At 38.6% G+C, this 23,920-nt stretch overlaps 1 protein-coding gene and 1 long non-coding RNA gene across 7 annotated transcripts; one reads left to right on the top strand and one right to left on the bottom strand.

The window, feature by feature from the left end:
* Nucleotides 1-3: 3 nt before the first annotated feature.
* Nucleotides 4-23,699, bottom strand: LOC136246985 (uncharacterized). Of its 6 annotated transcripts, XM_066038585.1 has the most exons (14): nt 5,936-6,411; nt 4,433-4,615; nt 2,699-2,804; nt 2,504-2,645; nt 2,302-2,450; nt 2,208-2,252; nt 2,126-2,158; nt 2,036-2,071; nt 1,699-1,743; nt 1,603-1,644; nt 1,525-1,554; nt 1,428-1,466; nt 260-313; nt 4-208 (listed from the first exon to the last, which is right to left on the bottom strand). In XM_066038585.1, the coding sequence occupies exons 4-14, from the start codon at nt 2,616-2,618 to the stop codon at nt 119-121; spliced, it is 678 nt and encodes a 225-aa protein (XP_065894657.1). In that variant the 5' UTR covers nt 2,619-2,645; nt 2,699-2,804; nt 4,433-4,615; nt 5,936-6,411; the 3' UTR covers nt 4-118. The 6 variants fall into 6 exon arrangements, with proteins under 6 accessions (XP_065894657.1, XP_065894655.1, XP_065894653.1 ...); XM_066038583.1 differs by lacking the exons at nt 4,433-4,615; nt 5,936-6,411 and adding exons at nt 13,767-13,977; nt 23,453-23,699 and having other exon boundaries at nt 1,525-1,644; XM_066038581.1 differs by having other exon boundaries at nt 1,525-1,644; nt 5,936-6,413.
* On the top strand, nt 6,157-7,717 carry LOC136246987 (uncharacterized). Its single transcript, XR_010696977.1, has 4 exons — nt 6,157-6,444; nt 6,507-6,569; nt 6,789-6,932; nt 7,108-7,717. It is a non-coding gene; the product is annotated as an uncharacterized lncRNA (long non-coding RNA).
* Nucleotides 23,700-23,920: the final 221 nt, after the last annotated feature.

A 23,920-nucleotide genomic window follows, 5' to 3' on the forward strand; every position in this document is an offset into this window, starting at 1 on the left:
CATTCACCGTAATATTTTAATTAATTTCAGAAAAAAAATTATTCACAATCAAACATTTGGCACATGCATTCATGAATCATTTAAACTAATCACATCAACTGTCTGAGTCATTATCACATCAACTGTCCGAGTCACTGAAGATGTCATTCACCACCTGGTTACGACTTCGCACAGAGGCAGGTCTAGTGGGAGTCGTGCTTTGGTTTCCCTAAATAACAATAGTATTATATCAAAACTCATGAAACTTTCATCTACATACCAAACTTCCTGAAGTTGGTAGGCTTTCAGTACTTCTGGGTAAGCCAATTCCACCCTAGAAAAAAAATACAATACTATTTACAACAGTAGTGTATCAATAAAATACACATCAGCCATTATGCATAATTTATGCCACCTCTCAATGCCAACCAATTGTAAATTTCTTAGAAATATTTACGCACTAAACCACCTGTTTACACCTATCTGCTAGTAAAGCCTGTGACCATAATAGACATAATATATGTGACTGAATTGTGGAAAATTAGTCCTAATGTCACATCCAACAGTGCAAGTATTTAAAACAAGGAAAAATTATAATAAACTTCCCAGTGTGAGCAGTGGTGTCTCGTATGGATGGGTACCGTATGGTGTTACCGAAGAGGTGTTTAATTTCAAGGGTTTATTTTTTGCGGTATCTGATATCTCAAATTATAATTCCTAGCCACTTATGGGTGGTTGGAAATGCCAATTAGCACCTACTAAACACAAGTTTTTAGAAAAATAACTTGTCCTCATTTTGCCAATCCTTCCATTATTGTAACCACAGTTATTAGAATTGTAAAAAAAGTATTGAACAAATCAAATTGTTCACTGGATGTTCCCTTGGAGGCATTGATCAGAGCGAAAATGCAAGTATTTATGTATCCACTTTACAATCAACATTGCATAAATACATTTGGTATACTGTAGCAGATGAAAATATCCCTGTATTGCTTGCATTTCATTTTTGTTCAGCGAATTTAAACATTTGGTAGAAGCTAAACATGTAAGCTTCCCATTCCTGTAAAAACAAAAAATGCTTATCATATACAAAAGCTCTGTAACTCGTCTCTTCAAGTTGCTTGTATAGACACCATATAAACACTGACATGATGTAGATTGCTTAATTAAAAATGACGACTGAAAAGTGTGATGGATGCAAGCAAGCCAGCACATGTTAACAAGCAGCCTTCTACCTACAAACTGGTTAGCCTTTCACTATGAAGTAACTATGAAGTTACACCATTTACATTCCACTGCCTCCTTGCTAGTGAATCCAGTTCCACCGTTTAGGCACCTTCGTTTCAAAACACTTGAGTACAAACAAAACGCGACGGCAAGCGTATTCCAACAAAATGGGATTTTTTTTGTCCACTACAGTGTAAGTTAAACATGAACACAGGCTATACCTCATAATATGGCATGGCCCTCGAAATCTGCTGGTACTCCTATAGAAAATGTATACATTACTTTTAACAGCACTGTCTTTATTGAATAAATCCTTACCTCAGATGATGGTGACCATTGCATGTACCCCTGTAACAGCACTGAAAATGCTGAAATGTGAAGCATACAATAACTTACTTCTGCAGCATAACCATTTTGAGGAGGAGGAGTAGTGTAGTTCTACAAAAGCATTATGTTCAAAGGTGACTTGATATGTAACTTGCATGCACATACCAAGGATGAATTTGAATACATGCCTTGTGATGATCCAACTGGAAACTATGGAAAAGAAAATTCCACCAGGTGTACAATTTAACAGAAAATGGACACCATTGTTGTAATCATATATATATACACACAAATTTTCGAGTTCTTGTTGTTTAGCTATCTCTTTCCTCAAAACTTCTTACTATCTATGTAGTACAATAGGACAACCTGCGTGGAAGATAAGTGATCTACAAATATAAAACCAAAAAAACCTTTTGTTCATCTGTAAATTAACGTACCTCAAAAATTTGCATGCATGTACATAGTGTAAGAAATAGTTGGTGTATAGCTGTTTCCTACGTACCTCAGAAAAGCTCCCTTGGTGAGGTTGTACATAGTTCTACAAAATTAAGCCTTAAGAGTACTTCACTATAATTTATTATATTCACTATACCTGCAAGACAGGCTGCAATGGACGATGTTGACTCTGGCAGTTAAATGTAAACAAGGTATAATTTAACCATCTATATTCATACTTGAGATAATGAGAAATCTTCCACTTCAGCCACAGCAGGCGTAGCCTACAAAATTACACACTTTCAAATTAATCACGTAAATGAGCATTGTCACCGCAGTATTTGGCATTCCTTGGTTCTGAACTGTCCAAGCTGGAGCATTCTTGGGTGGACTTCCTACCAAAGGGGTCGATTGTATTCGAGGCTTTTTAAACAGCTTTCGTTTCTGTCGGCTGTCTAATTCTTGAATAAAATTTTCTAATTCTGTAAATTGATTAAAAGAAACAATCACAACATTGGTACAGATAAAAATTTACTCTGCGATCGCCAACTTGGTGAATGCACGCGGAAGGATCCTTCGCCATCATCGCTTTCTTCAGACATATACAGGTCATTAATCTGCCCCCAGTGCTTCCTCTCCTTCCTGGTCATGCAAAGCTTTAGTCAGCGATCGTATAACTGTAAGTATGACACCATTAAGTAAAATGATATAGAGAGAAACAAATGCAAACCTGTCTCTGCTTGCTTTTCAACTTTGTCTTCCTATCATTTTCAGCTTTTATAGCTGCTCATCTAGGTACATCCTTCTTCGTGATTCATAGTAACGATAAACGGCTTCTAAATATACATTGGATAATTTTATCACCAGCACTGCCTGTATTACTTAAACATATACAGTTTAATTGCAAGTTGTGAATACAGATTTCCCCATGTATTCCAACGTACAAGGCAGAGGCGTAGCCAAGGGTGGGCCTGAGTGGGCCTGTGCCCAACCATCATGAGTAGCTAGAGAAATGCTCTACTACATTCATGGCAGTACATAAATAACTGTTTTATTATTATTACAGATACCACATTTGTTTAATCATCGTTACAAGCATGCAAGAACACGTTAATTTCAGATGTATCAGGTGATCTATCACCTGGAAAATCCATTGGAAAGTCATGTAAATGCGCACATCATATGTTAAATTTAAAATTTTAAATGAAGCGGGAGCTTGAACCACAAGTGCATGAGGTGTCTACAGTGAGATACTAAACATTGGACTTATATTAACAATCACAGGATTAAACAGATGGTTTGAAGACAACATTTCTTTTCATTAGGGTGCATAAAATGGAAATAGAGCTGTTGGTGAGAGACTGATGATGAGGATGGATTGGGGATTAATCCGGCATTAAGAGTAGTCTTATCAGTAAGGATTACCCGGATAAAAGAATGGACACCCTACTTATGGTGGTATGTTATATAAACATGTTAAGTTGTCATGTGCACATGTGCACCACTATAAAATGATCCGCGCTCAGTACAATATACTCAGTCCAATGTTATTTCAAGTATATGTGTATATACTAGTTTAAGCTTAGCATTTCCTCCCTGCTAATGCACCTATCAATGTATTGCTCCCCCCCCCCCCCAGGGCTTATTTGGGGGAAATAGTGGGGATTTGACACAGCGGAATGTCAAATCCCCCATGGTGGGACAACCAAGCCAGTCAAATCCCCCTTATAAAGCCAAAGGCACTCTGTGAGGATTTGACGCGAGGATACAGTGACTTTTTAAAAAAGCTGTCAAATGCCCCAGAGTGGGGCGAAATTTCTGTGTCAAACCCCCCTAGGAAATCCCCATTTCAGCCCGAGGGGGTGGGGGTGGGTAGTGGGGCAACACATTCATAGGTGCATAAATGGTCTGCCATGCCACCCACCACCCCGACATGTAGACTCTACATAAATTAGCATCCCAGCAAGCCAGTTGCGGCGTTCTGACTTATATATACTGCAGTCGTTAAGCTATTTGTGTATTTGTAAGTATAATCTAACATAGATTGATTATATTTCCCAGGTTCATAATTGTGTCACGTGATGCTCAACTGCAATGATCGTCAGTGATCAATGACTACAAGTAGATCTTAGCTAGCATCTATAGTTAGATAGCTATATTGTATTTGCATGTATGCAAGCAGCATTAAATTCTGTTTACACCACAGAACAGCTATATATAATTATAGCGTATAGGCTGTGTGCATACGCTTTTCACATTTTTTTTATAATGCCTCACATAAATATGAGCATGTTTCTTGTGCATGCACGTAAATATATAAAGTTTGTCGGTACCCAACCATCAGAAATTGGCTGGCTATGCTCCTGGTACAAGGTTCTACTGTATGCATGCAACATGAAAAGATGGTTATGACACTGCTAATCTACCCCCGGATCATTATTAACAACACCATACAAATGCATACTTTTAATTGGTTTTTCCTCAAACTTTTCTGTGAGTTCTCCTACCAAGTATTGCACAACACTTTGGTTGTACGGGTCATTATACCTACAACTCAACCATAAACAATAAAGAATAGAAACACAACCTACGCTTTGGAGCCATCATACTGATTCTCAGCTGCATCGTGCAAATTCCGAACAGCCAACTGTATAATACACAATTGCAAAACAAAGTTAGTAAATGCTACATCTGACTAAGTTGTAGAAGTAAAAGTAGATATCTGCAGAGGACCGACCAAAAGTTTACTTCGGTATAAACAAATTTACGGTTAGTGTCATGCCCTGACCATATTTCCTCAGGGTGGGGGGCTTATCAATTTGAGATTATACCTGGAAAGGATCTGGCCATTTGCTCATACCTTTTCTTGATATACAAAATCGGCAACTTTTGTTGCCTACTAACCAACTTTTAAGAAGTGACAGGGAGCCTTCTGTGAGTGCTGATATGATAGTCTGTCATACAGATGGTGAGCAGAGAGATGGAAAGCCTAAAACCTGGTAAAGAAGCATTTTCATGCTGTTGTATCCAGTTAAAAGTGACAAAGACATCAGATCTACGTAACACTTCACTCCTTTAGTGGTACACCAGGCTAGTGTTATTAATTGAAACACTTCTCTCCAGTGTGTCCACGAAGAACTCAATTATTATAGCTATCAGTGCATGCTCACAGAAGGATTCTTGTCATTTCTTAAAAGTTGGTTAGTAGCAATTAACACGTGACAAAAGTTGTGTATAACAAAAATGGTATGGGCAAACGACCAGACATATGTGACCGGATCTGAGAAAACCAAACATAATAGCGCAATTCAAAATTTTCAGTATAAAGCATTGAAATACAATGGATAAATAATCGTGTATTTCAGGGAAAAAAAATCCGTAATTTTTTAAATGCCCTCATATGTACTGAAGGAAAAGCCGAACGGTTAAAACCTGGGTATCAACTTGTTTGCCTACACAAGAGGAGTTAGAAAATCTTTGTTTCGTTGCAGTACTCCAAAGGAAACGTAAGTTATGGCCGCTTGTTCAAGTCACGTCGAAGTGATAGTACTCAATCGACTTTTCTTCATGCATTTTGCCTTTATTAGAGGAACAGAAGAAATAACTTACACAGCAATTGATTCCCCAGTTCATGGCGAATACGGTGGAGCAAATGTCGAGTCTCCACAACATTGTATACGTTACTTACATCTGTTTTAGTAAGCGCATATATATTTTCCCATTACTGACTGTACAAATCGATCTTTCTGTTGGGGCCACTTTGTAGGGCTATAACTCCAAAACTTCTTGGCATATGAAGCTGAAACTTTACCAGTACATACACTTGGCTATGTAGATTATAAATATTTAATAAAAATTAATGGAATTTGAAAAATGCACTATTATGTCTGGTTTTCGCAGATCCGGTCACATATACGATAGTAAATCGTGGCAGGACAATTGTATTACAATTTACACAACTACTAACAGTTAGCTTGGTGTCAAGCTTGCAGGATCGTTTGGCTTCTCCACTACTCGATGATGTGTTGCCATCTGATTTCTCTGCTAGCTCTTTCCTCAATGTCTTTATTTCCGACTTTACATCGTTAACAGAAGTCTTCAACTCTTCGTTTTCTTTAAGAAATTTTGTTAGTGCTTCCTGTTGCCTCCTCACCATTTCTGTTAACTGTGCAACTTCGTCACACAATCTTTACGGTGTTACTGAGAACTCGTGGGAGCCTGATGAGGTCCCATGGCTTCCTCGTTGATTTTCTGCTCCAAAAAAACCGACCAAATGGCTACGAGGTATCTCTTGTCCACCACCGCGTGGATCCATCACTATTGTAGCGTGGAACCTCACGTGAACATTAATTGGTTGAACTCTATTTAACACGCAGCACCAGCTAGCAATGAATGCGCTCCTCAACCTGGACATCCCTGGCAATAGCGAGACAATAACATCAGAATACTCTCAGGATGAAAGTTATATGTTAATTGGTGAGTAAATAAGTGCCAAATCTTTATTACTGTGCATTAACTGGAATTTTATTTAATTAAAGAGCAAGTACACCGATTTGGGGAGTCGAAAAACTTTGTCAGTGGACGTTGATAGACCTTTCAAGGTGTGTGATCAGTAGTATTGTTTTTAATCAAGTGTAATGTATGGCCTCTATCTTTGTGTAATGCTAGTCTTGTATTAATAAGCAGGTCCTAACAGATCTCTTGAGCATGCAAACTGGTTTGCTTATAGTTCTAGATCTGACCATATGCATGTTGTGATTGTGTGTTATGTAGCATTGCTGATCACATTTTTGCATTAATGATTTTTGTGTGTTGAATAGGGTCTCCAAAGAGGATGTAGATCTGTTTCTTCAAAGAAAGAAAGAAGAAGAAAATATAGGATCAATAAGCGTCAGGGATTTAAGGTTTTGGTGGAGAAGAATTCTGCTGCTCAAAATAGTGAAGTAGAGTGTAAAGCTGTTAAGGTTTGTTAGTAAATAATGGTGCTAATCACCCTGTTCTTGTAATCAGTATTTAGTGATGCAAGATGTTTCCTAGCCTACGATCTGCTCAATGGGGTCTGGTGGGCGGGGTATGTATTGTATCCATGTAAATTATTCAATATGTCAGTATGTATGCTTCTTTGTTTATATTATATAGGTGATCCCCAGTTACCAAACATCAAAACTCAATTGCTGCCTTGCACCTATAAAGTAACTATTTTGCCTCGCACCTATAAAGCAGCCAGTCTTAAACCCAGAGGATATATGACTCCAGGTTTCTTAAGCTTCGAGGAAAGTAACAGTGAAGGTGCTCCTGAGGCTATCCATACATGTACATCACCTGCTAAAGACAAAACACACATGTGTGAGCCAAATTACAAGACTATGGCTGAAGAGTCACGTCTTAAAGATTCAAATTTTCTTTTACTTGATGAGGTTTTGATTCCTTGAAGTGGATCCCTTCTCTAAAGACTATCCTGTATACATTCTTGGTATAAAAGCCAAGTTAGTCAAGAGAGGGATCATGCTATGACTCTAGCCAAGCACTATTGCAATAAAGCAGAGGAGACCGTCAGTGAGAAAAGAGCCATGCAACATAAGTTAGAGAAACAAGTGGAGCTGACGCGTGACTTCTGGAGAAATAAAGTATTGGGAGGAAATTCACGTAGTGGTAAAATAATAAGAGCAGCCTTCTGCGTAATAATTACAATAACAATTGTTATATAACATGTACAGATTTTATGAAAGTTTTATGATAAAAATTTTAAGTTAATAGGAATTGTGACAAATACCTCTTCACTTGAATTTCTTGGAGGAATGGTTATGTTTAGATTGCCATATGCACAACGATCAGAAATTCTTTGTATTGGTAAATATGAACAAGAACTCTCGGTGTACCTGATGTTGGTACACATTGTAGCTGAAGTACCATACCAATTTTCTTGGCTATGCTTTATGTACCACTCCATAAAGCAGAAAATGTGGTGTCTTTTTTCCAGCTTGCCAGAACAGAATATTGTAATAGTGTGATGTATTATTTGTTGAATACGTCCAACTTGCTTTTCCATGTTATCTGAGAAACTTTCTGTTGGCCAAACAGCCATCACTACAGATGAGCGCTCTTTAGAACTTGCCGTAGTGAACATTTCTTTAGCCATTACACAACATCGTGAATGTTCAAAAAAGGACGAAAAGTGTGAAATATTAATATCAGGATAGAGAAATTTGTAAACATCAAGAAGCTTGGCTTTTTGAGAGGTGGTTAGAACTCCTTCACGTATTGGTGGCAATAGCTGAATATAAGAATCAGATTCTGAGAGTGAAAAATCATGTTCACTGTTAATGTCACATCTTGCAAGTGACTGTAGCTTCAAAATGGTCTCGTTGTAAGGATCACTAAAGCTTTCCAAAAGTGAACCAGAACAATGGGAGTTATAATTAGGTACATTGAACACATCTTGAGCTTCAGATGGAGTATCAATTGATGCTCACGCAAAAATTTTCTCATCAACTGTACTTCTACAGCTTGACTGTTTGTGTGGTATCTACCTAGTAGTCCATTGAATCTCTCAAATGCAAAACACCAAAATGCATGAACTGGACCATAATCCATTAAACATTCCCAAAGGTGAAGACAAAGGTGCATGTTGGGTGTGCATGAAATGGCACCATATAGGAATTCAAAGTGCTTACAGAATTCTAATAAGTATGCATCTGCTTGTTGTACAATGTCAGCAGATAAAACACGGACATTGAGCAAGCAGCACGCTCTGACAAACAGTAGCCAACAGCGGAGGTGAGCTAATGGAAGCACTTGCTTTAATGCTATTGCTGAAAATATGGTTGTCCAATTCCGCCATTGATCTGCTGTAAACCCAGAAAAACCTGAGGCTATCTTGAGAGGAATTCTTCCAACATCTTGTGGTGTTACAATTTTAGAAACAATGTCTTCTATTATAGCAAAATGATACTTGGTGATTACTCCATTATCTATCCAAACCTCCATCATGTGCTTGGTTATGCCAAGGTACAGGTTGCGCATGGGATCAAGCACAGCAAAGCGAACAGTGTTGAAATACTACAGCTCCAAGAGACATGAGTATCTTACTCCAAACTCTTTGGCTATTAATTTTTTTCTAGATTGTGTATCAGCTTCTAAATACTCAACACCTTTGGCATAGTGGACATCACGACTTCATGGCTGCCATGTTTCTCTATCAAATCCTGAATAGTTGGTTCTGTTAGCTCCAGAAATCTGGACAGTCTGAAATTCCTTCAGACACCTTGAACACCCCAATGTAGCAGAATGTGCTAAAATTCCACAGAGTTTTCTGGTGGCTGGAATGTCGCAAGCACAACAGATGACAGCTGCTTGAATGCATATTGTATTTAGAATATAATTATCACATGATATAGCCACACCAGTCCAAAACTCTTTAAGCTCTTGGACTAATGGCATAATAAATGAGTTCATGGTAAGCTTCGGTTCACTTTGGCCAGGAATTATGCCCACTATGATAATGTTCTCTCTTCTGTACCTGAGGCTTCTGGGCAAATTATTCAAAGACAGATAAATGACACCAACTGAATACTCTAAAGTAAACATAAAAACATATTATTTTTTACTGCAATTCAACACACAAACACAACAAACAGCCTGTAGTTTAATTCTTGGCCAAATAATCTTGCTTAACAGGAGCACCAACAGTCTATCTTAAATGTTAAAGCATTCAGATAGCTGCCCCACTGAACTTTTAAATCGACAGAAAGTAACAGGTTCCATGTGGGTGTGGACAGACACACATACATACAAAAATCTCCAATTATAGTAAACCAGGTGTATTTGGTATTCACTGTAAATAATTTAATTTGAAAATGTACCTATACATGCCAGGTTTAAAGACAATTTAAGCATTTAAAATATTGGGTTTGAAATACAGTTAGTAAGCATTTAAAGATATGTGCCAACTGTAGAATGTGTGAAGATGTACAATATGTCACCGGGCCTACAAAAATTGGGCATGTGCACAAACTACACCCATCACATTGTTGACAGACCATACCTCAGTACTGGAAAAGAATATCAACATTTTGTGAATTGTATTATATACCAGATAAATGTTTAATAAGTGCTAAAAATTGCATGTTCTGGTAAAGCCCATTTAAAGTACTAAAGGTACACATGCAGGCCCAGTGACATATTGTACCATAGCCCAGCATTGTAACCTAAGTAAGTTTGCCACTTACGAGTATGGCTAAAGGATGAAAGAAGTCAGTATTTATGGTAAAACACCATGTAAATCTTGACTCTAAAAAGCTGCGATCATGTACTCGCTGAAATTCTTTCCACACCTTTCCATTATAAATATCATACATTACATCATCTGGAATAGAATTCCACCATTCATGCCACATCTCACATAAATCGATGAAACCTCTCCTGTTTGCAAGATTGGATATAGCAGTCTTAAGAGGCTGGTATGCATACACTTTGAAAGGCTTAACTGTCATTTTTCCACTCCTGGTCTTGACTGTCTTCATCAGATAAGCACCACAAGGCACCCACTTAGAGGTGTGAGGATGGTTTGGGTATTCAACATAAGGGCACTGTTTGGGCACCTTTTGGTTGTCTTGCAATGTGTAACCAAATTCATATCCAAAAATAGACCCACATTTACGACACACGATGTACTGCACAAAAGCATTAGGATCAATACCGACTAATTTTGAAGCAGTTTTCAAAGTTCTTGGAAATTCTTCAGTTACTTGATGTCAATCATTTCCTTTACTGAAATTGACAGATAACAAATGAAATAACCAATAAAAGAAATGTAGAAGAGCCACTACAGCTGCATCTGATACTGTAAAGCTGAACTGCCACGATAATATAAACACCAAAATCGCTCTTAGTTTCCATGAAGTTAATTTTGTAGTGGTATCATCCTCTTCCAATTCATCTTCAGATACAATCTAATTGAATAAATAATACAATAAACACTACTACGTTGCACACATCAATTTTACACTAAATGTACAAGCACATTTTTTAAAGTTTAAAGTACTTTTCCAAATACCTCATAACTATTATCATCTTCATCTAATTCTGTACTATCATCAGATGTAAAATCAGAACTACTGTCGTCATCAGCATCCAAATGGTGATCTGGTTCTGGTTGAACATCAAAATCTTCATCCTTTAATAAATAGTTTGACGGTGTATATACATGCATATAATTACGCTATGTAATCCAGTTTCCTATTATCAATGACTTTTAACTCCTTTTATAGCAATGCTCACTTATTGGGATCACATGTTACTGTCATAACACCCAACTTGTATGCATAAATACATGGAGGTACGTACATCTAATTGTATGAATAGATGTATTTCTGTCTGCAAGTATGAACGAAACCATGTCTACAGTCTTAGCTACTCAGTGACCAATAATCAATTGAGAATATAAGTCGTGGGCCAGAATATAAATCCGAGGAGTTTTTAACTACCAAAACAAGAAGTTTCCATTACTAGTATTTGGTTAGGGGCATCCTCTACATGGCAGTGATCAGCAGCAGTGATTTTATGACTACGTGTGCCTGGTTTGCCATTCAATCCATGCACGACTATCAACATTACCAAAAACTAGGCCTATTTTGCCCTAAATATGTGCACCTTAGAGTAGTAGCCACAGTATACTAGTAGAAACGTTGCCTTCGAAGATAGCTACATATCATAGCGTCATTGTACAAGGGGGTGTCACTCCAATATATCCTGTACTCCGATCTTCGTCCTCGGTCAAAGCGGAAGTCAAGAGTCAATGCCGAAATTCACTGTCAGTCAAAGGTCAAGTCTCAATAATAGTTTGACAAGAGTCAAGAAACATTAAACTGAAACTTTATTAAAGCCCATTATACTGTATGAAACGCGGTCATAACCGAGTAAGTAAAGCTTGGAAACGTAACCTCATGTGCAACAGAAAAATAGCGGACCTGTAACGCTTGAAGATTGTTGGTGACTACGTTGTTTGATACAGCTACTAAGTCATGTACGACAGTACGTGGGCAGTTTTTATTTGTGATTGTGGGTTTGAGTTTATTTTGACTGAAATGCTGGAGAATAGAGTAAGCGTGCTTGTGAGCTGGATATTTGGTTAAAATGCTAGCTACTAAGGGGAACTAGCTACTATATTGGATAAGTTGCACTAGGAATAATTAATCCTTATGCTGCTAGTACTGTGATAGCGAGGTCACAGGTCAAAGGTCAATCCGTAAATTTCGCTCTGGTCAAGGGTCAAGTTAAATATTTGGCGTATCAAACGTGTGACTGAGGACGAAGACCAGAGTACAGGATATATTGGAGTGACACCCCCTTGTTGTATCATGATAGGCTGTAGGTATAAACTTATAGACCTTAAGCATACCGAAAGCACTTGTTAACTAGCACCTTTCTACATTTTTTCCAACATGTATGTAAGTGTATAAACTATACTAAAGGATTAAATAAATCATACACAGTATTCGAATAGCCAATTAGTGCGCCGCGGCGCAGGACTATGCAAGTTATAAACTCACCACGTGGACACACATGCAACTCACATCTGTCCGTAAAGCCGCTGAATCTTCAACAAAAGAGGAAGTACAGTGGTTATTCCCCTCAGTCCCTTCATCATCCGACCATTCAAACCCGGGCCCCGGAGCATCATCGCATTCATCACTAAAATCGGAATCAAAGTGATGTCGCTTATGGCGATAGAAAGTTCAGTTGGAAACTTCCCTTCCACAATGATCACAGTAGATCCACTTTCTATCTCGCTTCAGCCGAGCAACGCCTTCCAAAGACGGAGAGGCCATTTTTACAACGTGTCACTAGATCAAAACGCCTGATTCCTATACGGGTGCGTATCCAGACTAATACAAAGTTCAACCCGTCTTTGCGCGTGTTGTGAAGATACTGCAGTTGATGCGGTGAAACTGTTTAGGTCTGTAACTATATAGGCATTTTGCTGTGTTGATCCATTACAACAAATCAAATGGATGTTACATGCAGGAGATATTGACCAATCAGACCGTATTTTTTTAACTTCAAATCAAAATTACCATATGTGATTACCTTTGTTGTCACACAAGAACTATTAGCTACAACCTCTGCAACTTTCAATGATAAGTATTGTGAACAATTCATTACCATTGTTTCTTTAATCCCTGGCTGAAGGCTTGTATACCAAATCAGTGTTTAGTTGTTGTTTTTTAGCTGGTACAAGTGTAGCAAGCTCATCCCTCTTACAACATGAATAAGGAGAAAAAATGTCTCTTCCTCGATGTTAAGAAACACAAATCTGGCATGAGCTTTAATCTGGCATAAGGTATTTTATGTCATGTGTACTTGTATACACAAGCTATGTACTATACATTCACATAACATAAACAACACACAAATGATGCGCAGTGTACAGTATATACAAAGAAGGTAAAACACCACATGGTGCAAGCACAGTGACATACACAGGCAGTGCATAGCTACAAACAAATAACAACTATAGTAAATTTGGAAACAATAAACAGTAAACAGCACTTGTGTACAGAAATGCAGACAAAAGGAAGCAACATGTTATTGTGTACCATCACAAAGGGCACAAACCCACAAATCAAACTGACACTAACCCTGACCAACAATAACATGTCATATGGACAAGAATGGCAAATAACAAAGTTAGCACATTTAATATGCATATCTTATGGACAAGAATGGCAAATAACATGGTTAGCACATTTAATATTTTTATCTGTAAAACACCACACCCTACAAAACAAGATACCTACCTTATTGTAATAGCATCCTTACACTCTGCTATGCTAGTTGAGTGTTCAGAATTAGTACTGATCAAGTTATCAGCCACTACTGATACTCCCGTTAGCTGCTTCTCCTGAGCTATGATGTCCTATAAGGATAAAATGATTTAGCCAGCCTTTGACTAAGGAATTTTGATGTCTCAAGATCATCAGGGATTTCCATTGAAGATAGCACAGCAAACTACATGTAAGACATTACAATAACACACTCCATTAAAATGTGACATAGAGCCTATATACAAAATCTAAGTATCAAAATGCATACATCACACATCAGCAAACAGATGATGCTTAAATGCATATGTGACCAGATTTTACAGAACCGATCCAAATCGCACATCAGGCAAAATCAAACTAACACCACCAGTGGATAGCTACACTATCGTACTACAAGTTTTGACCCTCAGCACTGCTCAAACTACACGAGGCTGGTTTTTACACACGCCTTTTCTGGGTGGTGTGGAGTGCTCAAATGGCGGTTTCAGGCCTTGTGAAGGACCTGGCTTGGCAAGAGTCAGTGGTTTACTGGTGGACAGCCTTATAATGTTGACCAGACGTGTTCTCTGCTGATTTTGCTACATATCAGCCACTAAGGAGCCAGCACAGCCCTGTAATCTGGTGTCTGGACTCCAATCGTGGTCTGCCTCCATTTTGAGGTCTAACTTTTGCCCTCCCCGCCACCCCCCAGCCTCCACCCCTTTGTGAGCACTCATGATACTACTTCGCTCGTCCAACTGCTCAGATTTTCTATCTTATTTGGCGGGAAACTGTACAAGCAGCTACAAGTACTGGAAGTGGCTTGAAAGGTAACAGATTGATGCATCTTTTGTGTAAATTTCATACGCGTGGTTGCTATCCTTGGAGAGTTATGCTGGCTTGAATTCTTTAAAATTGTTTATCTCGGAACTTCTAATGTGCGATTTGGATCGTTTTTCTAAAATCCAGTCACATATGTTGATTTGAACAGGAGTTGATGAGCACCACAAGGTGCAATGCTACTGCACCTAAATGTTTCTAAATGCTAAATGTACACTTTATTTACATGTTATTTACCTACAAGGAAACACACTATTTTGCTTATTACAATTGTTACTTGTTCTATATGAAATTTAGCATTTTGATATTTATGTACAGAAGCATGCAAAGTGTGCTTTAAACAGACTCCATGATGAGCACATATAATCCCAAGACTGCATCTGCTACCAATCATGCACACCAATGCTGGCAAGGAGAATAAAATGTGCTAATCCTAACATGCTACGATATCATGGATCGTGTAGCCATGGCCATAAGGTATTTTGGAATTAGATCAAAATAACCAATAAACGTAAGGAATCCCATTCAAATCATGTTCTCATTGGTTCATTTTCATGTCACATCATAGATTACGGATGTGCAACTCTCTAACCATATAAGGTCACATGCACACAGCATGACATCCTTGACATGTGATAATTACACATACACAACATTTGTTTATCATAAACAAAGGACTGCTATAATTACAATTGTTGGTTTCAATCCCCTGGAGACTCGTAAAATAAACCAGTAACATTATACATCAACTGTGGAACACTAACTAACCTACTGGTAATACATACACTTAAGTGTGAAATTCATAAAATGCAAACAAAACTAAACAACCTAGCTCTATGAACCATTAATGTTGTTAACTTGCTAAAACTTGCAAATATATTTTTACATGGCTGCCATACAAACAATGTATAGGTATAAACTCTATATGTATGTGTTTTGTAGTACATCTCAATGTATTTCATCTATATGGGCACAATTAAACTAATGTGAATTCATACAGAGGAGTGGGCAAGAAGAGAAAACAATTTAACAAATAAAGGTATTTTAAAAAGGTTTTGCTCAAATCAACAGGCTGCATTGATGCTACTGTACTTTAAATGTTTAAACCCAAATGAAAAAAATGAGAAGTCACAATTGTTTATTACTGCAAAGGAAGTCCTGGATCCCAGGTTGTGTGGCCCTTAAGTTTTCTGTGGATCAATTAAGTCACCACCTAGTCTGGGATTTTTTTCTGCATTTAGCATAGTTTTCAGGTTCAAGTTTCTAACTCCCCGTGTCACAGGCCAATTTGTTGCCTCCCTGTAGGTCCCTAGATGGATAGTTGAATAACGAATGATCATGATACCGTAGACAACAAGAATATTTTTAAAAGACTGAATCCATGCATAAATCCATATGCTACAACCCTACATAGTGGTATGGGTCATACATCATAACTGCTAATACTGAAAGCAATTAGACTGAAAACAGTAGAAAAGGCATGGTCTGATTAACCAGGCTACAAGATTTGTCCACTGATGTATTCATGTGGCTGTTCTGATTAGACACAATGAATCCTTCATAACAGTTATACACAATGTATATCAGCTCAACTATCAAATTCTTACATTAATTACTTACACACACACACACACACACACACACTCACACTCACACACACACACACACACACACACACACACACACACACTCACACACACACACACACACACACACACACACACACACACCCATCACAAGTTACAGTGGTAAACCAAATATGTTAAAGGTCTGACCACATAATAATTTGGTCAGACACTGTTGAATTTCACATGTTGATTGTTTTGATATGTGGTGACCTATGGTTACTCATTACATGTAACACCCATCTAACAATAACTTTACATGTACTTTAAAGTGAGAGTGATAAACAAATGTTAGTATAATAATGGAGAACTAAACACAAGGTGTATATGTATAGGTAACAAAGAGATACTAAAAGAGGTAGAATCCAACTACATCAAGACACACGGTAGTGTGTCGTGCGGCCCAAGAAGCCGGCGCGTAACACCCGTGAGTATATTGACAGGAAGAAAGAAAACGCAATTTTCGCACCTCCGTAGCTCTGTGCTTCCTTGATGAAACAAGACGATTTTTGCTGTGGACATGCCCCCCAACTGCAGCACTCTACATTCCAAATTTGAGCGAAATCGCTTCGCGCGTTCCCGAGATATGCGACTTCAAAAATTGGCTGAGTTTCTTCGTTTTTTTTTTCTTCTTCTTCTTCTTCTTCTTCTTCTTATTTTTCTTTTTCTTGTCGCACACTTACAAAAACTGCTATAAAACTCGAACGCGTTATCCGATTGCCTTGAAATTTGGCACACAGAAGGGGGGTATAAAGGCGCATCTTGGTACCAACTTTGGCTGGAATACCATAAACAGACAAAGAGTTATGAGCGATTATGCACGAAAAATAACACCAATATGTTGTCACGCCTACAGGGTAAACCGCGTATGGGAAGAAGCTGAAAATCGGTGGGTGAATAGGTTAACTATTGAACCTCAAACCTTTTGTGGTTTGAAAGAAATCGAGCTAAAAACCAGGAAGATACAGCGAAAAAATCAACAGTGTGTAACAATTACGCAATCGAGATTAGCTAATTTTTAATATTTTTATTTTATTATTATTATTATTATTATGCTTGCCACGCCTACCAGGTAAACCGCTTGGGGTAATGCTTTCAAAATCGCTGTACAGATGGAGTTATCATCTTAGAAAGGCTCTTCAATGGTGTAGAAGAATCAGACTTAAATCCACGGAGTTATAACACGAAATCCAACTTGGTGTAGCAAGTGCGAGATCGAGATACTCTAATAGAGCAGTCATCCTAATAGAGCAGTCACCCTGAACAGAATTAAAGAGATCAGTTAGAAATAAGTAACCTGTATAGAGATCAGCTACAAACAAATCACCCTGTAGAGAGTTCAGCTACAAACAATTCACCCTGTTAAAACATCAGTTAGAAGAAGATTTCTTGTAGAGAGTTCAAATACAAACAAATCACCCTGTTGAAAGATCAGCTAGAAGATGTCACCTTGTAGATAGTTCAGTTACAAAGAAACCACCATGTAGAGAATTCAGCTACAAACTAGTGACCCTGTAGATACATCAGCTAGAAGAAGTTACCTTGTAGAGAGTTCAGCTACAAAGAAACCATTCTGTAAAGAGCTCAGCTGCAAACAAATCACCTATACAGAATTCAGCTACAAACAAATCACCCTGTAGAGAGATCAGCTAGAAGAAGTTACCTTGTAGATAGTTCAGCTACAAACAAATCATCCTGTAGAGAGATCAGCTAGAAGAAGTTACCTTGTAGATAGTTCAGCTACAAACAATTCACCCTGTACAGAGCTCAGTTAAAAGAGGTTTCCTTGTAAAAAGTTCAGCTACAAACAAATCACCCTGTAGAGAGATAAGTAAGAAGAAGTTACCTTGTAGATCGTTCTGCTACAAACAATTCACCCTGTAAAGAGATCAGCTAGAAGAAGTTACCTTGTAGAGAGTTCAGCTACAAAGAAACCATCATGTAGAGAATTCAGCCGCAAACAAATCATGTATAGAGAGTTCAGCTACAAACAAATCTCCCTGTAGAGAGATCAGCTAGAAGAAGTTTCCTTGTAGAGAGTTCTGCTACAAACAAATCACCCTGTAGAAAGATCAGCTAGAAGAAATCACCTCGTAGAGAGTTCAGCTTCAAAGAAACAATCATGTGAGAGTTCAGGTACAAACAAATTGTCCTGTAGAGAGATCAGCTAGAAGAAGTTACCTTGTAGAGAGTTCAGCTACAAAGAAACCATCATGTAGATAGTTCAGGTACAAACAAATCACCCTGTAGAAAGATCAGCTATAGAAGAAATCACCTTGTAGAGAGTTCAGCTACAAAGAATCTATCGTGTAGAGAGTTTAACTACAAACAAATCACCCTGTAGAAAGATCAGCTATAGAAGAAATCACCTTGTAGAGAGTTCAGCTACAAAGAAACCATCATGTAGAGAGTTCAGCTACAAACAAATCGGCCTGTAGAGAGATCAGCTAGAAGAAATTACCTTGTAGAGAGTTCAGCTACAAAGAAACAATCATGTAGAGAGTTCAGCTGCAAACAAATCACCTGTAGAGAGTTCAGCTAGAAACAAGTCACCCTGTAGAGAGATCAGCTAGAAACAAGTCACCTTGTAGAGAGTTCAGCTAGAAGAAGTAACATTGTAGAGCTACAAAGAAGCTACCATGTAGAGTTCAGCTGCAAACAAATCACCCTGTAGAGAACTCAGCTACAAACAAATCGCCCTGTAGAAAGATTAGCTAGAAGAAGTTACTTTATAGGGAGTTCAGCTATGAACAGATCACCCTGTAGAAAGTTCAGCTACAAACAAATCACCCTGTAGAGAGTTAAGTTACAAAGAAACCACCATGTAGAGAGTTCAGCTGCAAAAAAAATCAATCACTCTGTAGAGAGTTCAGCTAGAAGAAGTCACCTTGTAGAGAGTTAAGCTGCAAATAAATCACCCTGTAGAGAATTCAGCTACAAACAAATCACCCTGTAGAAAGATCAGCTAGAAGAAGTTACCTTGTAGAGAGTTCAGCTACAAAGAAACCACCATGTAGAGAGTTCAGCTGCAAACAAATCACCTGTAGAGAATTCAGCTAGAAACAAGTCACCCTGTAGAGAGATCAGCTAGAAACAAGTCACCCTGTAGAGAGTTCAGCTAGAAGAAGTCACATTGTAGAGAGTTCAGCTACAAAGAAACTACCACGTAGAGAATCCAGCTGCAAACAAATCATCCTGTAGAGAGTTCAGCTAGAAGAAGTCACCTTTTAGAGAGTTCAGCTACAAAGCAACCACCATGTAAAGAGTTCAGCTGCAAAAAACTCAATCACCTTGTACAAAGATCGGCTAGAAGAAGTTACCTTGTAGAGAGTTCAGCTACAAAGAAACCACCATGTAGAGAGTTCAGCTGCAAACAAATCACCTGTAGAGAGTTCAGCTAGAAACAAGTCACCCTGTAGAGAGTTCAGCTAGAAGAAGTCACATTGTAGAGAGTTCAGCTACAATGAAACTCCCATGTAGAGAGTTCAGCTGCAAACAAATCACCCTGTAGAGAACTCAGCTACAAACAAATATGCAGTGAAAAAGATAAGCTAGAAGAAGTTACCTTGTAGAGAGTTCAGCTACAACGAAACCACCATGTAGAGAGTTCAGCTACAAACAAATCACCTGTAGAGAGTTCAGCTAGAAACAAGTCACCCTGTAGAGAGATCAGCTAGAAACAAGTCACCTTGTAGAGAGTTCAGCTAGAAGAAGTCACATTGTAGAGAGTTCAGCTACAAAGAAACCACCATTTAGAGAGTTCAGCTGCAAACAAATCACCCAGTAGAAAGTTCAGCTATGAACAGATCACCCTGTTGAGAGTTCAGTTAGAAACAAGGAATCCTGTAGAGAAATCACCTAGAAGTATCGCCTTGTAGAGTTCAGCTACAAACAAATCACCTGTAGAGAGTTCAGCTACAAACAAATCACCCTGTAGAGAGATCAGCTAGAAGAAGTTACCTTGTAGGGATTTCAGCTACAAACAAATCACCCTGTAGAGAGTTCAGCTACAAAGAAACTATTCTGTAAAGAGCTCAGCTGCAAACAAATCACTTGTACACAATTCAGCTACAAACAAATCGCCCTGTAGAGAGATCAGCTAGAAGAAATTACCTTGTAGATAGTTCAGCTACAAACAAATCACCCTGTAGAGAGTTCAGCTACAAAGAAACTATTCTGTAAAGAGCTCAGCTGCAAACAAATCACTTGTACAGAATTCAGCTACAAACAAATCGCCCTGTAGAGAGATCAGCTAGAAGAAATTACCTTGTAGATAGTTCAGCTACAAACAAATCACCCTGTAGAAAGATCAGTTAGAAGAACTTACCTTGGAGAAAGTTCAGCTACAAAGAAACCATTTTGTAAAGAGCTCAGCTGCAAACAAATCACCTGTACAGAATTCAACTACGAACAAATCACCCTGTAGAGATCAGCTATAAGAAGTTACCTTGTAGATAGTTCAGCTACAAACAAATCTCCCTGTAGAGAGATCAGCTAGAAGAAATTACCTTGTAGAGAGTTCAGCTACAAAGAAACCACCATGTAGAGAGTTCAGCTGCAAAGAAATCACCCTGTAGAAAATTCTGCCAGAAACAAATTGCCCTGTAGAAAGATCAGTTAGAAGAAGTTACCTTTTAGAGAGTTCAGCTACAAAGAAACCATTCTGTAAAGAGCTCAGCTGCAAACAAATCACCTATACAAAATTCAGCTACAAACACATCACCTGTAGAGAGATCAGCTAGAAGAAGTTACCTTGTAGATCGTTCAGCTACAAACAATTCACCCTGTAGAGAGAGCAATTAGAAGAAGTCACCTTGTAGAGTGTTCAGTTACAAAGAAACCACCATGGAGATTTCTGTAATCAATATATGTGACCGGATTTGCGAAAAGGGGTCTTCCACACACATCCAATTCCGTAAATGTTGGAGACCATAACTCAGTGTTCAAGTAACATAATTATTAACCTGAACATTTCACCATGTATTCAGCTATAGTGGTGCTCACCACTGCCCAAATATCAAGGCAATAGCTCTTTCCAATCTGAAGTTATCAATTGTCAAAGTTGGCAAATTGGACCCCTTTTCGCAAATCCGGTCACATATGTATTATACAGTATATATAATTTGTACATTTACTGATAAAATATTTAAAGTACATCTACTTCATCTTTTCTTCTTCCTGTAGTAAAGAAAAAAACATAGGTTAAAAAAGTCCCAAAGCTGGCCATAGGCCGGCTTTGGGGTATACAAATACAAAAAGAAATGAAATCTAATCCAAAACAGCCAAGCTGTAAAAAAAGTGTGCGGCCCTCAGAAAGGCTATGGTGAAAAAAGATGTGAAATCCAAGGTGGCGGCCAAGAAATGGCTGTGATGGTAGGTTAGTGGTAAAAATTTTAATAACGACAATTCAGGTGAATTTTTGTGAAGCGGCACAAAAATTCACCTGAATTGTCATTATTAAAATTTTTACCACTAACCTACCATCACAGCCATTTCTTGGCCGCCACCTTGGATTTCACATCTTTTTTCACCATAGCCTTTCTGAGGGCCGCACACTTTTTTTACAGCTTGGCTGTTTTGGATTAGATTATAATATCAGCGTTGAAACCGGGTCGGGTCATCTGGGTCACATTTTATCCGGGTCATCCGGGTCCGACCGGGTTTACAAATTATCTGGGTCTGACATAGTCTCGCATAGCCAGACCCTATTTCTCCGCACGGCGCTTATCGATTGGAAATTATAAGCGCCTGCTCCGAAAGGGTCTGGGGACTCTACAATAGAAAAGTTCTGCAGGCAAACCACCCCTAGGTAGGTGAACGTTGATTGGTCTTAAACCACTTTCAGAAGAGGTGTGGATGACCACAGTTGGCTTCATCCTTAGCTAGCTATAGGCAAGGCTCAGAGGAGGGTGGAAGCGATGCTCGAAAATATTACGTTAATTGCATACCTCTGTATAGAATTTCACGTGAGCCTCAATAGTCGCAATACAAAACTAGCGAACGGTGGGGATCACTGGGGATCATTAGATATTTAAATTGCACTTCGTGTTGGCATTATGATGATGTACTTTGTTTTGTAAAATCACTTAGTTTTCAGGGCAAAACTGATGAAACACTTCCGCGCGTAGTACGCTTGCACTAAACCAGGTATGTATATTCTACAACAAGACAATGATGCCACACTTCGTTACACCATCCACACGATTTAGTTAATCCAGAAAACGAGCATTTAGCATAATTCATTTTAACGACGCTTAAACCGCTTCCACCCTCCTCTGGGCAAGGCTTCAGCCTGTTCAAACTCTAAAGCAAGGTAAGAGAGCTATAAAATTTGCTTGTAATGAGTGTAATCATGCCTGAGGTGTGAGCCGATCAGTCTTTGGAAAAATTGAATTGATATGACAGCACGCAGAGAAAATGGCAGATGTAGCTGGTATATATAAATCAAGGTGAAAGTAGTAGTACTGTATTGACTATGCCACGAGCCCGGCTATCTGGATGCGAGACTCAGTATATTTGCGTGACATGACTCAGACATGATTACACTCATTTCAAGCAAATTTAGTAACTTTTACCTTGGTTCTAATTAAAGTTTGAACAGGCTGAAGCCCTTGCCTATAGCTGAGGATGAAGCCAACTGTGGTCATCCACACCTATTCTGAAAGTGGTTTAGGACCAATCAACGCTCACCTACCTAGGGATGGTTTGCCTGCAGAACTTTTCTATTGTAGAGTCCCCAGACCCTTTCGGAGCAGGCGCTTATAATTTCCAATCGATAAGTACCGTGCGGAGAAATAGGGTCTGGCTGCGCGAGACTAGGTCTGACAAGGATTGGATTACATGAGAAACGAAATTGTTGGTTTGACGACGTAGAAACTTATAAATGCTAGTCGCATAGCTCTTTCGTGAGCCACACCCACTTATTGCATTGCAAACATACGTTCAGCCACACCCATTTATTAGTAAGTGCAGTCTGTAGCACGAAACTGTGTCCGTTGGCTGTCTGCAAGCTTACATGGAGCCACGCCTACTAATCGATTATTGTAAGAGTTGTGTATAGTCTAGCCTTGCAGCAGGATAAGTAATTTCGTGAGCCACACCCACTTCAATATATCGGGAAATTATAATACTAGGTATGCACGAAGCCACACCCAATTGCTGTCTGTAAACTCACAGTAGCTACGTGGAACCAAAACCCACTGACTATAAACTTACCAGCTTAGTTATCCCATACCCACTTGGTTATTCAACTCAAATGTAATGCTCAAAACGTAGTCTAGCTTGCTCGAGACTACCGGAAACACAGCTCTTATTACACGCCTTGACTTTAATTAATCGAGATCAATCCGGGTCCCATTTGGGTCATATCCAGGTCTGATCCAGATTGCTTTCCGGGTCAGTGGGTCATCCAGGTCAGCAGTAGTAACCTGGTTTTAACACTGATATTTGACTGAATTTTGGAAAATCATCCATATGGCGCGCGTGACATAATTAGAATTTCCATATTTAGTGTAGAGGTGTACCGATAATCGGATCGGCTATAATATCGGCCACCAATATGGCAATTTTTACCAATATCGGTATCGGTACAGAACAGCAGGAGGACCGATATCGCTACCGATATTTATACACTAGCAATAGTTTGTACATAAACGGATTGTGCATTGGTTTTCTACATTATTC

The sequence above is a fragment of the Dysidea avara genome, chromosome 2 (assembly GCF_963678975.1).
Source record: "Dysidea avara chromosome 2, odDysAvar1.4, whole genome shotgun sequence".
Lineage (NCBI taxonomy): Eukaryota > Metazoa > Porifera > Demospongiae > Dictyoceratida > Dysideidae > Dysidea > Dysidea avara.

Excerpts from the sequence above, each read along its gene's own strand:
- LOC136246985 (XM_066038583.1), bottom strand. The coding sequence starts at position 2,618 with ATGACCAGGAAGGAGAGGAAGCACTGGGGGCAGATTAATGACCTGTAT. Across the intron at positions 2,253-2,301 it reads AAGGAATGCCAAATACTGCG|GCTACGCCTGCTGTGGCTGA; the intron begins GTGACAATGCTC and ends GTAATTTTGTAG. Across the intron at positions 209-259 it reads TACCAACTTCAGGAAGTTTG|GGAAACCAAAGCACGACTCC; the intron begins GTATGTAGATGA and ends ATTGTTATTTAG.